Below are 16,157 nucleotides of genomic sequence, written 5' to 3'. Positions count from 1 at the left end.
TAGGAAACGTTTCCTTACCACAGTGTCCGAATTAAAGAAAGGTCAGCATTCATTCTAAACATTACTTTTTAGGCATTTTTGCCTTTATTCGATAGTGAAGATCGAAAAGGAAGGTGGGAGAAAGAGCAGGGGGATACATGCAGCCAAGGGTCGAGGGCTGGACTCAAACCCGGCTGCTGTAATACAGCCAAGGGGCATGTGGTCGCCTACTCACCCAGTGAGCTAAACTCGTGCTCAACCTTCAGTCTTTCTAATGGCCAGAAGGGGATGATTCACCTGTTTGGAGAAAATAATTTAGATTACATAGCAGACTATGACAAAATAACCCTATTGCTTATTGGGATGGAGTTTTTTTGGGTTTTTTTTTTTTTTTTGTAAGCATGCACGTTATAAAAGACAACAGCAGCCAACACGACAGTCCAACGGCCAGTCAAACATTGTAACATATTGGGGTGTAGCGAAATGCAGAAATGTGCAGTTAAGCAGGATTTCAGCATTTCAGCAACATCATGCTGTCTTGTAAGACAAACCAAGCTGCTACAGTAACACAATCAAAGACCCAATGAAACTGTTTTCCTTCAAATTTGAAGTTCATTCTCGTCGCCACATTGTCAGAGTAACAAAATGGCCTCGGCATCCGTTCACTTATCACGGTAGATATTCATCAGTCCTCTCAGTCGACCGCCACTCATCATACTCCTGAGATTCAAACAACTGAAGCAGCGCTCAGTGCTGGCAGTAGATGTGGACAGAGGTCACTAATGGAAGCCTCCATGGTTCAGACTCCACATCATAACACTATCAGCGGTAACTTTTGCAGACTCTGAGCATAATCCTAACGGCTTAATACAGTTTGTTTTCTGTTTTCCAAAAACCCAGAGAACGAAAAGTTCCTTCTAAGCTGCTTGTTTGTCTTCTAACACACCGAACACATGAAGTCCAACATTATATGCAGTTACATTAAGACCAGACAACGTTCACGTTTCCATCCCAACATTTGTGAAAAGATGCAGCTAAATATATAAACCCAGAGAGAGGTTCTGATTTTGTTAAAATTGTGTTTATGAGATGATTAAACAAAAAATAACTGTACACTCGAAGGATACTCCAAACTTGATTTTATAGCTTAGTACATTAATGCAAGAAATTTATCGTTTTAATCAAGAGTTTGAATTTTTATTTAATGCTCCGTGTAAATTTAAAGTCCCCTTGTGGAGGAAAACAGACGATAAAGCGAAGTGTGCTCTGCCGCTCGCTTACCTGGTGATTGACAGGTTGCTGCTGGATGAGTGTGCGGTTTCCTCGGGTTCTCAGTCAGATCCATCCCTCACATTTGACGTCTGGATTCATAAAAACAAAGATGCTCAGCTCAAGGCTTCGAAACCAGTATTCACACAAGGTGGATATGATTTTATACAGTCTGTGGATGCTGTAAATGTGGCCACTGGATGTCAGACTGACTCTGTCAGACACACAGAGACAGCAGACATCGTGGACATCGTTTGCAGTGGCCACTGTAGGGTTGTTTTTGGAGTGCTTTTGATTGGCTATTAGACATACTGAAACCCAACACCTGAGACCTTCTTGCAGTACGACGTGAGTCATTGCACAGACCTGTAAAAGCCCCTAGTCCTTTAATAATGAGTATCGAGCTAATGCAGCTGCACAGTGCACAATTAGGCTTCATTAAGACAAATTAGAAAAGAAATGTGCAGAAACAGCCTGCTAATATGCTAAAATGTTAAAAACTATAAATGATGCAGGGTTCCAGGGTTACCATTTGAATACTTAACACTGTTATACAATATCTACAACCAGTGTATCACATCACACCTGGCATTCAGTGCTGAACTATGATCTTTTAGTCTGAATGTTTGTGACTGATGTGATTTGGCTGCTGCTACGATGAAAGAGTATTTGCCCCCTTTTTGGTTTCTTAGGTTTTTGCATATTTGTCCCAATTACATGTTTCAGATCATCAAACTAATTGTAATATCAGACAAAGATAACCTGTGTAAATACAAAATGCATTTTTTAAATGATGATTGCTAAATCTAAACCTACCTGGTGTGAAAAAAAATATTTCTTCTTTGCTAACTCATTAGTTAATTGTGATTAACCACAGTTTTTTTTATAAAGCTGGGTTCACTTTCACCGGCCACACTCAGGCCTGATTACTGCCAGATCTTTTTAATGAAGAAATCACTTAAATAGAACCTGTCTGACAAAGTGAAGGAGGCTAAAAAAATCTCAAAAAGAAACGCATCATGTCACAATTTAAAGAAACTCAAGCAAAGTCATTGACACCTGTCAGTCTGGAAAGGGGTACAAAGTCATTTCTAAGGCCTTGATACTCCAGTGAACCACAGTGTGAGATCCATTATCCACAAATGAAAAAACCCTGGAACAGTTATGAACCTTCACAGGAGCAGTGACCTACCAAAATTACTCCAGGACATCACAAAAGAACCCAGAACAACATCTAAACAACTGCAGGCCCAAATTGCCTCAGTTAAGGTCAGAGTTCATGATTCAACACTAAGGAAGAGAATTGACTTCCATGGGAGAGTTCCAAGGAGAAAACGACTGCTGACCAAAAAAGAACACAAAGGCTCATCATTGCCAAAAAGCATCCTGATTATCCCCAAGACTTTTGGGAAATTATTCCTTTCCCAAAAGTTGAACTTTGAAGATTTGTTACATTTGGCATAAAACTGAGTTCACGAAAAGAACTTCAAGCCAACAGTCATGGTGGTCGTAGTGTAATGGTATGAGGCTGCTTTGCTGCTTCACGACCTGGAAGACTTGTTGTAAACTATACAAATGAGAATTCTGGAGAAAAATGTTCAAGGGAATGTGCAGGCATTACACGGTTACGCAGGAGGACGATAATCTGAAACCCATCAGCAAGTCCACCTCTGGATGGCAATAACATAAAATTACTTGGGGCCTAGCCAAAGTCTGGACTTAAATCCAACTGAGTTGCTTTAGTATGAGCTTAAACACACCGCCCATGCCCAACAACCCTCCAGTGTGGCTGAATTAAAACAATTCCAGAAAGAAGAGTGACCCATTGTAGGACATCACTAACACTTGATGGCAGTTCTTGCTACCAAGGGTGGCACAACCAGTGCCAAGCTGTCTTCTTGCTCATGGAAGTAAAGAGTCGATGTTAAAAGACAATGTGACGTTTATTGCTGTAAACTACATGGTTAGGGCTGTAGCAGTTTATTTTTAAGCGCAAAGGTGTTTCCATAGTGAAAAATGTGAAACCCAAATGTTTGAGGGGAAAAAAAAGAGGCACAATCGGTGTGATAGTTAAATTAATTACATTTTGTTTTCTGTTTAAATTGTAATTACAAATTCACCGCTTAAGGAAAACAAATTGCGTTAGTAGTTTACAGTACAAAGAGAAACATGTTAAAACGCTCAGTTTTTGCTCCTGGTGTTAAAGGGTTAACGTGCAAATTGGGTTCTGAGTGTGTATTATGATTACACTATGAAAGCAAAATATGCTCAAAGTTAGTATGCATACCAGAAACCCTTGATTTTCCAATGTGCTCTTAATGGGCTCACCCACAATGTAGTTCGCAGAGGCGGCGGAGGAGCTGCCCACAGCTGCGGGGGGAAAAAAAGAGAAGTGTGGACGGTCATTAAAAAGCTCCACAAACAAGCCTGAAAACACAAAATAACTAGTAAACCTTTGGAGAGAAGTGATTTGTTTCCTGTGTGGGATGAAAGTTTGATTCCGAGGCTGCAGAGGTTTCTGTTAGAATAAAACTGCTAAACGTGTTTATTTTTCCATATACTGACTGCAAACGCAGCATGCCGAAGCACAGCGTGTAGTTTATAGTGACTGTAGAAATAGTATATAGTGCCAAATCAGAGAAAAAATGGGATGTTATGGGTTTGTACGTGTTGCTTTGGATTGCTTTTAGACGAAGCGCCATAAACCTGTTCGCTTTGCATTTCGTCCTATCCCTCCAGATCTTTATCATTTATGACGTGCACAGCATTTCATGTTTCTTTTTTTTTAATCATGTAGTTTAGTATTCAGGCTCTATCATCTGCTTCTGCCGCTTCCATTTCTACTTCAGCTAATAGTGCTGTATTTTTCCCAGAATCAGTTTCTCCCCCTTGCTTACAACCTAACTTGTCTCGTGGCTGCAGTGCATTTTGATTTATTGGGAGTACTGTCAGTGAAGAAATTGGTATCTCTGCCTTTTTGTACAATGAAATTTTCCCTGGATGGGTTGCTGAACACTGCTGCATTGTGGTGAGCCCCGAGAGAAGTCGGTGCTCTTTCATTCAGGGAGCTGAAAACAAAAAGGGGTTTGGAGTTAATGTTGCAGATAGCTGAAGGATTTCTCCTGTCAAGTTTAAAAAATAAGGGTGTATCTCTGTCCTCATCTCCAATCTTCCTTTTCTCTCTCTCTCTCTCTTCCTTGTCCTCCTCTCCAGTCTATCAGCTGATGAGTACAAAGTCTTCCTGGAGCAGCGAGAGGAGAAGTTGAAAGCGGACGCTGCCGCAGCAGCAGCCGCTGCAGCCGAAGCTTTAGCGGGCAAGAAGAAATGAAGTCTTGCAACATCCCTGCATTTCTCTTTATATTCATTTTATACATTCATGCAAAAACACTGTTAATGTGTGTGTGTCTGAACTTAATAAACACAACGTGTTACACGACACTCTTTCCTTGTCTTTCTGATATTAAGACTTCCCTTTAATGGCATACGGCTTACATCGCCTACATTTCGGCAACAACACCCACTTAGATTTTCAAAATATTTACGAGCCCGCGTGATTAATTTCCTTCCAGCTCAGCTAATGAAAATGTAATTTCTCTGTCATGGAAGGATTTGTATATTCAGTCTCTTTGATGTTATTATCTATTATTAACACTTCTGGAGGCAGTTTGGGTATTTGACAGGTTGTGCATATGGTTTCCTGCGCATTTCACATTTTTTGCTATCTATCAGGGATCTGAGGGGTTCAGCACATTAATTATTGCACAAATCACAAGGACCTCGGGCGGTGAGAGAATTATTGACTTTCAGAGGAATCTTATCGTTCTTCAAACTTCTGTTGTTCAAATTAATGACTTTTAACTACTTAAACTTTGTTTAAATGTGTTTGGTCTGCCAGTGCTGACACAGCTCGTTAGGTGTAACTGTCAGTCGAATAATTTTAGTAAAAATTATAATTATTCAGCTCGTAAAATATGAGGAATATTTTCTTTTATCAGTACTTATTTGTTGACTACTGTGTTCTTGAACTGCTCATGGAACATAACAAGCAATTTAAAGACATGAGCTTTTACTTTGACTCTGAATTAACAGGGATTTTTTTTTGCTGATTTATGTTTAAAAACCCTGAATTATTATTTTACTTTATCCTCATTTTTATTCTATCAAATCAAGATAAACTAGCATAACTGTCAGGGATCTCTAGGGTTTACAGAGTGTGGTCCAAAAAAGTGAACATATTCAGTGAGCAGCAGTTCTCTGGTTGAAAATGCCTTCTTGATGCCAGAGGTCAGACTGCTCGTAACTGATAAGAAGGGGACAGAAACGTAAATAACTGCTCATTACAACCAAGGTATGTAACCTCTTAGAACGCACGACTCGCTGAACCTTGAAGCAGATGGGCCTCAGCAGCAGAAGACCACACTGGGCGCCACTTAAGTCAGATACGAACAGGACACTGAGGCTACAATTTGGATGGCCTCACCAAAACTTGGACAAAAGAAGACATTGCCTCATCTGATGAGTCTGCTGTCACGTTCAGATGGTAGGATCAGAATTTGGCAAAAGCAGCATGAAAGCCTTGCATCGTCCTGCCGTCCTCCCTCACATCAACGGTTCTGGCTGCTGGTGGTGTAATCGTGCGGGGGATATTTTCTTGCCTCACTTTGGATCCCTTAATACTGAGTGGCGTTAGGACTAACAGCCTACCTGAGTATTGTTCCTGAACCTTTATGACCACAGGGGTACACTGTAGCTGTATTTGGAGACTAGCAACACTTTTTTCAAATATTATTTCTTTATTTCATGTTTTTTGATGGTGGTCTGCACCATACCGTGTGATCAAAAGCAAAAAATTAACATCATTGAAAGAATTACTAGGTATATTCTCAGGCAGAAATAAACATAATGGTTACTTGCAGAAATGATCAACAGTTGCAATCACTGGCTGTTGCTAGAAGATATATAATTGCTTGTTTATGTATTATTTTATATGTGATTTTTGCACATACTGATGACTGCTGAGGTGATAATAATTAGAGCAACTCATTATCATGCAATGCTGAATGGTTCTGATTGGGTTCTGGGGTTAATATTGATATTATTTTTACACATAACCACATTTCTCCAAAAAGCCCTCCACTGAGGCTGAGGCCTCCCTCTGCTCTGCCACGGTGACACAAAGAACCAGTGGAGATGATGTGGATCTAGATTGCTAACTTCCCTGGTCGGTCCCCAATCTAATATATGATGAACTAGGGTGACTGGTGAAGCCCCCACCCTCCAACCCACAACAGCCTATTGCTGGCAGTCCCAAATACCACAGACGCCCCCAGGTGACATCTCTCTTTGCTCAACACGATAATAATAACGAGTTTTTAATGTTGTGGCTCATCAGTGTATATCACAAAGATATTGGTATCCAAGTATACTCTTTAATCTGTGATAATGCAATAATGAGACCACTCTTATCATCCAGTTTCACATTAGCTGTGTCTATACTCCAGGTTAAACAGTGGAGATTGGATCTTAGTTTCACCTGGAATTTGATTTGGTTAATTTACCCTGAAATATAAAACAGTTCTTTCCTCATTAGCTCTTTTCTCACATGGCTTCATCCACAACGTATACTGTACTACAAAGCATGCTCCTCTTGTTGCAGTGCTTGTCTTTGCCAGGAGATAGCAGCAGTTAGCTGTGCTGTACTCCCTCCACTCACCTCCATCAGTAACACTGCAGCAGGTACTAGTGGAACAAAATGTTCACTTGCAGAGAAAGGGTGGATGTTTAAGCCTGTGCTTCAACGTGTACATTAAAGGCTTATTTTTTCTGCTTCGTGGCACTGATAGTGAGACCTGAAAGGAAAAAAAAGATGAATATCCATCCATCTATATTCACTTATATAAATAACCATATATGTATAAGTGAATATAGATGGATGGATATTCATCTTTTTTTGTTATTGTTTGTTATTGTTTGTTATTTTTCAGTTTTGTTATATCTGGTTATGTCCATCTTTTCCACTGTGTGACAGTTTGTCCCATATCCCTCTGTACTGTACCTCTAATTTTAGCCTCCGCTCACTCCTTCTTTGTCTCCCCTCTCTCTCCAGCCCTCCCCTCTCTGATCCTTCAGAATAGAGGCTGAGAATAGATGGGAGGCTGTTTCAGTCAGAGCACTTGAGCAGGAATGCCTATATATGGAGTCTTACACCACGCCGAGCGCTGACAGAGTCGCAGGTACATCAGTGAATGTGGGCTACTGAGATTTATAAAGAGGGGTGGCGGGGGGGTCATATGCCTACTATTATGTTTGTGTGTGTGTGCATCATCATAAGTGGGAGGCCAACCGTGTGTGCCAGCGTACATGCAAAAACCTCGATGCCAAGTGTGTGCGTCAGTGTGAGTCAGATAGTGTCTCATTCTGTCTCGTCATGTGTGTGCGTCAGTGCTGTTGCTGAGCGAAACTCGCTCCAGGGGAAGAAATGGAGGAGAGCGAAAAGGGGGGAGGGAGGAGAAGAGGCAGGGATGGTGGGATGATGATAGCGATGATGGTGATGATGATGATGATGATGTGGCTGAGGGAGGAACAGGGGGGCTTGACTATGACGACACAAGTGCATCAGCAGCATTAAGTGCACTTTATTATAAATGCATTTGTATGACAACCAAATACACTTATAAGCATCACAATAGAACACTGGTCCACAATGTCCATTCTGCAGTAAGTAAGATGTTTAGAATATAATCCATCTTATGCAATAAAAATCTTTTTCTTATATGTACAGACCAATAACTGTTTCATACAAATGTACAAATGTGTACAACCTTTCTGAAAAGAACATATGCCTACATCCACAGACATAATGCATATGCATTAACATCTTTTTTGTTTTTGTTTTCAAATATCACACATACAATTATATAATTTTACACATGTATAGTAACTTAGCCTTTAATAGCTAGAACGTAGGAATCAATCCTTTACTTGACCGTAGACAACTCTACGTGAGCATGTCGACACCATGGGAATTGTACCATTCTCAACCCGTGTCGCTTGGTAACTGAATAGAAATAGCACCCCGTCCGTATTTTCATTTTTTAAAACAAAACTTTTGTATTCTAACCCCTCTCAAAAAAGAAGAATCGCTCATTCACATAGTCAATTGTGCCTCACTGCACCGCGCTCCAGTGGAGCAACGATGCAACTGTCCATGTTGAATGGACATGATAAAGAGTTCAGAGTTCAGCAGGTCAGGGCCATTTCAGGCACACAGGAGCCGCTATAAGCTGCCAGCATTTCAAATATTGATGCTGCAAGAATATCCAGCCAACTGCCATCAGGCCAGGAGGGACCTGAAGAGCCCACATTCAGAGTCTAATGTACAGTACAAAGTAGCAGTGGATTTGTGGCATGATCAGAGCCCCAGCAAACTTCCAGACAATCTCTTGTTTGGTGTTGCATCTCATAAAGCAATGGGACACCGGCAACAATACTGAGATCTTCACATGCCAGGATCTCCTCACATGTTTTCTTTTTTTTTTCCTTTTTTTTTCTTGTTTGCACATCACATTGATACACAAGATTTTAGATGGAGAGATAAATATGAAATGTTAAAGGTCTGAAGTCGCAAACTCAAAGCTCAAAGTATCTCAGGTTTTGTTGAATATGGTTGGAGATTTGTTGTCGCCTAGAAGGTTGTGAGGAACAGCTGTCTTCCAGGTCAGAAGACTGGAAAGAAGATTTCAGACAAGAAATCTTTCTTGTTTTTGGTGAACTGACAGTGTTCATCCTAAAGGATTTAAAGAAATTGTAAACATTTGACTTTCAATACGTTTGAGGTTTGGGTTTGCGTTGCTGCATGTCAGGCAAAAGTGCTATAGATCATCTGTCCTTTGAAATAACAAGAAATGTATTGTTCTGGGGTTTTTTTCATTTTTTGTTCACAACAGATTTTTCACTACGAGTGAATACAAATGCGCATCTGGAAGTTAAACAGCGCTTCAGAGAGGTGTCTCTGCCTGATGATATCTGAAGCTCATGTAACAGAGAAGCTTGAGACACCACGTGGACTCAGAACCCAGTCAGTTATGGGTCCACGTAGTTTTGCACCATCGTGTTGAAAATCGCACCAGTTTTGTTGTAGTATACAGATAAATGACTGAACAAAAATATAAAGCCAATCTTTGTTCTTCGGAGACATGTAGGAGTTAAAGTCCTTAAGTTGTATATACATTATGTATATTTATACACTTAAATATTTTTTACTTTTCAGTAAAAGGATCTCCACAAAATATGACAATATGCCATACTTAATGAAGTAAGTCACAGACTTATTTTAGAACGGAGGAACACTTCCACTCCCATCTGAAAGACAAAAAAGAGAAAAGAGAGAAAGACACAATCAGTGGGGCATTTTCATTTTGTGTTTTGTCTTCTTATTAAACAAATCTGAGATTTTACAAAAGAGAGCAAAAGAAAGGGAAAGCTTCTTACCTTTGTGGAAGCACTGTGGCGATGGATGACATTGGAGTTGATACAACTCAGGTTGTTGCCCTAAGCCAGGGGCGATCGAGGCACCTGCCCCAAACATGGGTTCCAGGACGGCCAGTTCCTCCAGGAGGGACTGAGTGCAAGACACGGCAGGCGTGGGCGAGGCGATGGGCGTGGAGGTGGTGGGGCTGGGGGAGGCAGTGAGGATGAGGGGAGGGGAAGCTGGGATGGAGGAGCAAGAGGACACAGGAGATGACACCACCTCGATCTCCATTGCTTCCTCCGCTAGCCCCTCCCCTTCTGCCTTCACCCCGGCCTCAGCAGCCACAGTCGCCCCGCACCCAGCCATGGAGTTACATTGCGCCGATTGGACGCTACAGACGTGGCCCACTCCCTCAAACTGGGAGGGTTGGCGCCAACATACTGGGGTTTGAGGAGATGTTGGGCTCGAGGGATTGGGCATAGGGGAGGTCAAGGGGGAAGAGAGGCCAGGTGACTGGGAAGGAGCAAATTCATCTTGGAGGAGGGTTTCTAGGATGCTCTCTTCAAACAGAGAATCATCATCGTCGAGGAAGATGGGGATGTCCAGACCTCTCCATGCTTTGATGGGATAAAACTCCTTCAGCATGTGGACTGAATCAGCAGTTTCAATGGCTGGAGACAGGAAGGGGGAGGGAGGGGTGGAGGATGGTGATACAGAGGGAGGAGAGAGTTTTGACAAGAGTGGATCCAGGTAGAATCCCTCTGCCAGAGAGCTGATGTGTTGAGCTAGGAGGGATATTTCCGCCCTTTCCTTCTCCCTCTCAAGGGAGAAAAAGGAGAGGCAAGGCTGTTTACCAGGTGATGCCTCGGGAGTCAGGAGGCCTTCGGGGGGGCACTGGAGGGGCCCCAGTGGTACATCTACATACAGTGGACCCCGTACCTCAGGAAGGGTCATAACTGTGCAGTCCCCATCTCCGGGGCTGTCAGGTGTTGGGGGCAATTTCTCATACAGGGAGACACTGCAGGGCTCGATGGGGAAAAGGAGTTCAGTAGATGGGGTAGGTAGTGCTAGAGGAAGTTTGGTAGAGAGGGTAGTGGGAGGAGCAGGGCTGGAGGCAGTAGTTGGTGGGGCTGTGGAGGATGCCGAGGGGGCCAAGGAGGTGGTGGCAGTGGCAGTTGTAGCGGAGGGCGGAGGAGTAGTGGTGCCTGTGGGGTCGAAGCTGAAGAGGGGTTCGCCAAAAGGAAAGCTAGCCCCACCCACCTGGGGGGTGTAGGGGGGTGTGCACACAAACTCTTTGGTCTGCTGAGCTTGTGAGGTGGGCACAGGGGGGAGAGGCAGGGGGAGAACTGGCAGTGGAGGGTCGAGCTGGAAGGAAGGTGGCAGGAGAATGTTCTGGGTTAAAAAGTCTAAGTCTGCTACTGTTTCAACAGTGACTGGAGTGGGGGAAGAAGCAGCTGATGGGGTTTCAGTGGGATGCTGCTGAAAGAAGCTTTCCTCCTCCAGCGAAGAGATACTGGAGCGAGGGTCACCCTCTAGCTGCATGGCCTCGGCAGCAGAGCTCCCTGGTTCATCAGAGGAGCCCACACTGCAGCCAGCAGTGCTGAAGTCAAAGGACTGGCCGGACAGGCCGCTGCTGCCAGGGGTGAACACCTGGTCTGGGCTGGAAAGTGTTTCTGGTGACTGGAGACTCAGGCTCTCCTGCTGAGACGTCCCAGCACTCAGGACCAGGGTCAGCTGTGTCTGCTCTGAGCTGAGCTGCTGGCGCACTGACCAAGCCTCAGAGTCACTGAGAGATAAAAGGAAAACAGAGGAGAACCGAGGAGTTAGGTTGGCGGGATTTGATCACATTTACCAACTTTTTTGATCTCAAAATTGATGGGTAGTGTTTGGTTTGCTTTAGTAAATACCTGATGATGTAGTTGTTGCTGCTGATGGGGATTTCACCAGGCTGCAGTTGAAGAACCATGTAGAGCCAAACCCACGACTGGTCCTGAGCCTGCACGCGCACCACCATTTCAGCTCTGCCCTCTCCTCCTTCCCTCACTGTTGAAAAAGAGTGGCAGCACAAGTTGGCGTTAGTTTGTAATCCTATTAATCATCATAGTGTTTTTCAGTGTGTGGATGTGCCACAGCGCGCCCAAAGTGTGTAAGTGTGTGGGCATGTTTGGTTGTAACTGGTAAGTATGTGTGAAGAGTACACTTACATAGGCTACGGTGCTGAGCAGAGGCATGTGACAGATCCTGTGGGTGGAGGAGGCTGTACCAGGAGCGGGAGCTTAAAGCTGTCACATCAAAGCCAAGATAGGCGCTCACACTGCAGGCGGGGAGAGTGGGTGGCGATGTGTTAGCGGGATAATGTTTCACCACTTTATCTCATAAACATATTCCAGTTCACATTAAAGCAACAGGTGGGAGACGGAATGCTATTTTGTGGGAACTCACCTGTCCTGAGCTGTCTGCAGCCTCATGTCCCGGCCATGCTGGGAGTGGAAACAGGCCAGGAATAAATTGGACTCGGCCAGGGGAGGAGTGGAGGTCGACTCCCTCTCTGCCCCGGGGCTGGAACGGGTCGGGTGGGGCTCCAGAGGAGAGCAGAAACACACCCAGACGGGGTTGGAGGTCCAGTAAGACCCGGCGGCAGGAGAAGTAGAGGGGGGAGAAAGGCAGCGAGCTCGGATCAGAACCAGTTTGTTTCCGGCACTCTGCCTTCGCACGGACTTGGAGGTGTTGAAGCGACAGCGGAAGAGACGGTCTGAAGGGGAAATGAGAGCTTTATTAAGCATCACGTTTGGTTGTCAGTCTGTGTTAGGTAGAGAAAAAAAAAAAAGATTAAACATTTATCTTACCGGTCTCGAGCGATGTAGTCGCTGACAGATTTGTCCTCATGATAAAGTGGTCTGAGGCGTCGATGATATCATACACACTGTCTCCCTGTGCCACAAGATCCACCTGAGAAAGAAACACACACAGCCACGTTAGTTACGAATCCCAAACTCGAGGTTGCTGAACTGCTAAGGCACTGGCCGTGTGTAGACTCACCATGGAGTGTCCGAGGTGCTCGGAGACGCTCTCTGACAGGTACAGAAGCTTCCCTTCTCCGGTCAGCAGCATCAAAAAGCCCGGCAGCGCCTGCATCAACTCCGACAGTTCGTGAAAAGACAGAAACCCCGCGCCCTCCTCGAGACTGACACCAGCTCCTGCTTCTGGAGAAAAGGGGAAGATGGGAAGGGAGTGAAGAAAAAAACAGGGGATGATATTTGTTAATGTAGCTAATAAGAAAGAAAGAACACAATGTGACTGATCTCCGCATAGTAAACGCAGATGCCGCAGCGTGTTTCAGCACCACGGAGAGCGCCACGGCAGCACTCAGGATGCTGAGGCATTTCAGCACCACGGACAGCGGCAAAGTGCCGTTTAAACGCTGTTATCAACCTCAGTGTCGATTATTTACGTTAAATCAGTGAGTCACGGATTCATAGTTTACCCCCCAAATCCCATTTATAAACACAAAAGCTCTTCGATAACACCGAAACACTTGTTGATTCCGCCACTGTGAGAGATGCAGTCCGTCTATGCAGCAGAACACGAGATTCATCAACAGGTCGATTTTATGTATATAGATAAATGTATTTTTGAAAAAATCATTCTTACCCTGAGTGAAGTAGACGGATTTTCTGGTGTACATGCAGGCCAGTGACATGATGTGCAGGTACGAGAGACGCGCTTTATCTGCATCAGATATGGGCAACAAGTCCTTCAGGTTCCGGATCTCGGCGTTGATCTGGTCCCGTCGAGCCTTGGATGCTCCCTTGGTTGAGCGGTACATTGTGGCTGCTTTGCTGCTGTGAAATATCGAAATTCCTCCTGATATAAGTTGGAGAGTTTGTGAGCGGAGTGTTGCTGTTTGAGGTCGTGCCTCGGCGGATCCCTGTCTCCGAGATGTCTTAAGAGACAGTTGGCAAAAGTGGAAAAGCTCTCAGGTGTGTGATCGGACTTTCATCTCAGCTGTTTTCTTTTCCAGAGCAAGGTTTAAAACCTTCTCCCGTCCGGTCCAGGTCAGCTGTAGCTCCGCCGCAGCGTCCAGCTCGGGTGCTGGCCGTGCTGCTGGATGTCTGTCCCTCCTTTCGGAGTGCAGGTGAATCGGCGGCTGTAGTAGCCGTCTCTTGCACAGAAGTCCGGAACCCGTAAATCTGGTTGAGGGACTCTGCTCGCCGGTCACTTATATAGCTTGGGACTCCGTCGGAGCAGGGGGGCTCCCAACGCACCAACACCGACGTAAAACGGAGGGAAGGGGGTGGAGAAGAAAGGAGGGGGCCATGGGGGGGATAGATATGTCTCATATCTGTGTTAGCATTGGTGAAACTCTCCCCCTCCCTCTCCCGTGCCCTCTCCTCTCGGTGACTCTTCCCCGACGTCAGCTCTTCCCTCTACTCGGTGATGACGTAGGGCTGAAATCGGGAGCTCCGGCGACGCAAAAAGCCCGATTTGGACAAAACCGAGTATGGGGCGGAGCAAGCGTAAAACGTAAACGGAGTCACCGGACTCCGGTGTATTGGAGGGGGAGGAAAAGGAGGGGGTGCAGGGAGAAGAGGAGGGGGGATGGGAAGACTGGGTTGAATACGAAAAGAGGTCTCTGTGTTTATATGTCTGGCACCTGAGATGGGCTATACCCGCCGATGCCTGTTTGCCCCGGACCTGTGGGCAAACACGGCAGGTGCTTGATGGGTGCGCTTCGTTTCTGACCACATTCGCTTTCGGCATCTGAAAAATGTGAGATCGAGACGGGGCAGAGGCAGAGCGCGGTCAGCCAGGCTGCCGCACACCGTCTCCGTCTCCTGTTTAATGCACAGAAATGTTTTCCGAGCATCTGAAGCGGCCATCACCGCATAAAACTGAGCAAAATCTGTTGACAGTATCCATTTATTTAGTCTGTTAGATGTGGATTTATCGCATGTTTTCGTGGCTTTGCTGCAAATATTTCATTTTGTTTGTTAAGAGGCGAGCTTTGGCGTTTTTTCAACATCTTTTCAATATAGGAAATCCACATAAGAGAAGTTTTTCTGTTATCCTATGTGTCTGCGTGGGGCACTGCCTGATCCTTAGATAATGATTATCAGATTATTATTATTATGTAGAAATTGATTTTTTTGCAATAAGACTGACGATCCTATTGCTCACAGACTGCTGCAAGAATCCCCACAAGCCATTGATCACATGTCTTCAGGACTGCTTTTATATTTTATTATAACCATTTAACTGTGTGTGTGTGTGTGTGTGTGTGTGTGTGTGTGTGTGTGTGTGTGTGTGTGTGTGTGTGTGCGTGCGTGCGTGTGTGTGTGCGTGTGTGTGTGCGTGTGTGTGCTGCCGGGCTCATCCTTCTCTCCTCTTTGTTCTGTTTAAAAGTTGCTGTGACGATCGTCAAACTCTTCAATGAAAAGTGAAGTCCTTTTAATGAATGGCACTCATGAATAATTTCAACGCACGCGCAAACGCGGGCCAATATTGCGCAACCTGCAAACCCGGTCTCCGGTTGCACGTGAGGTAAGCAGCGCCTGTTTCTAAAAATAGACCTCACCGTTGACCGACACAAGGACTGCGAGGCGCGCCCCCGCACTCGGCTCCGATCGTCCCTATTTATAGAGGAGAGATTTCACATCTCAGTCTCCCCGGCATCGGTCTGTAGTAGATGTGCTTCAGTCGCGGAGCCGATCACAGCTGGATCTGTTTTGCCGTCCACACACATATATGCACATATATACGTTTGTATTTCTTTGTTTATCTCTGATGTTTGTGTGTGATAGACGGGAGCGGTTTGGTAAAAGAGGCTGGGGAGAATATTTTGGCACATCTCTCTTTTCGATTATCAAAGCCACTTTTCGAAGGTGATCGAAAATCTACTTTAATATATTCAGTATATGTGTGCGTGTATGTGTGCGTTTGCTTGTATTATTCGTGTTGCGGAGACATAAATCTGTCTACAAGGTCGCACTGTAGAGACAAAAGAATAGTCCCCCATAACGCCAGTCGTTAAATTTAAGGGGGAAAGACTTTGATTACAGGGCAGCCTTAGTCATCGGGAAATTAATGTAAATCAGTGCATTGCTCTTTGAAGTGCAGTGTGTGTGTGTGTGTGTGTGTGTGTGTGTGTGTGTGTGTGTGTGTGTGTGTGTGTGTGTGTGCGCGCGCGCACTGATATAATGTTTCCTATGCATACAGAACCTGATCCGTTTTATCTTCCATTATCTAGATTGTCTATAGATCTTGAAACCACTGTTTACCCACTGCGACATTTTCCAGCCCGCAGAGGATATCTCACTGATGAATTCTCTTTTTTGGGGGGACCCTCAGCTGTATTTCTTTCAGCTCCTGTGTGTGTGTGTGTGTGTGTGTGTGTGTGTGTGTGTGTGTGTGTGTTTGTGTGTGTGTGTGTTTTCCCATG

General features: G+C 44.8%; 2 protein-coding genes across 3 annotated transcripts in view; one reads left to right on the top strand and one right to left on the bottom strand.

Annotated features, from left to right (window-relative positions):
* The window catches only part of mrpl11 (mitochondrial ribosomal protein L11), a 65,935-nt gene extending 61,249 nt beyond the window's left edge, over positions 1-4,686 (top strand). Inside the window, exon 6 of the mRNA XM_031745686.2 lies at positions 4,462-4,686. Coding sequence (XP_031601546.1) covers positions 4,462-4,576 — 115 coding nt within the window. The 3' untranslated portion in view covers positions 4,577-4,686. The remainder of the gene's footprint in view (positions 1-4,461) is intronic.
* Positions 4,687-8,102: 3,416 nt separating this feature from the next.
* On the bottom strand, positions 8,103-13,891 carry npas4a (neuronal PAS domain protein 4a). 2 transcript variants are annotated; one of them, XM_031735346.2, is made up of 8 exons: positions 13,370-13,891; positions 12,758-12,921; positions 12,565-12,667; positions 12,161-12,470; positions 11,923-12,032; positions 11,626-11,761; positions 9,739-11,504; positions 8,103-9,609 (listed from the first exon to the last, which is right to left on the bottom strand). In XM_031735346.2, the coding sequence occupies exons 1-8, from the start codon at positions 13,542-13,544 to the stop codon at positions 9,581-9,583; spliced, it is 2,793 nt and encodes a 930-aa protein (XP_031591206.1). In that variant the 5' UTR covers positions 13,545-13,891; the 3' UTR covers positions 8,103-9,580. The 2 variants fall into 2 exon arrangements, with proteins under 2 accessions (XP_031591206.1, XP_031591266.1); XM_031735406.2 differs by having other exon boundaries at positions 12,758-12,918.
* Between the last annotated feature and the right edge of the window lie 2,266 nt (positions 13,892-16,157).

This window comes from Oreochromis aureus, linkage group 2 (genome assembly GCF_013358895.1).
Source record: "Oreochromis aureus strain Israel breed Guangdong linkage group 2, ZZ_aureus, whole genome shotgun sequence".
Lineage (NCBI taxonomy): Eukaryota > Metazoa > Chordata > Actinopteri > Cichliformes > Cichlidae > Oreochromis > Oreochromis aureus.
The sequence above is the reverse complement of the archived record's forward strand: the minus strand, read 5'-3'. Positions and strand labels throughout refer to the sequence as shown.

Excerpts from the sequence above, each read along its gene's own strand:
- npas4a (XM_031735346.2), bottom strand. The coding sequence starts at position 13,544 with ATGTACCGCTCAACCAAGGGAGCATCCAAGGCTCGACGGGACCAGATC. Across the intron at positions 12,471-12,564 it reads GACTACATCGCTCGAGACCG|ACCGTCTCTTCCGCTGTCGC; the intron begins GTAAGATAAATG and ends TTTCCCCTTCAG. Across the intron at positions 12,033-12,160 it reads CTGCAGACAGCTCAGGACAG|TGTGAGCGCCTATCTTGGCT; the intron begins GTGAGTTCCCAC and ends CCCCGCCTGCAG.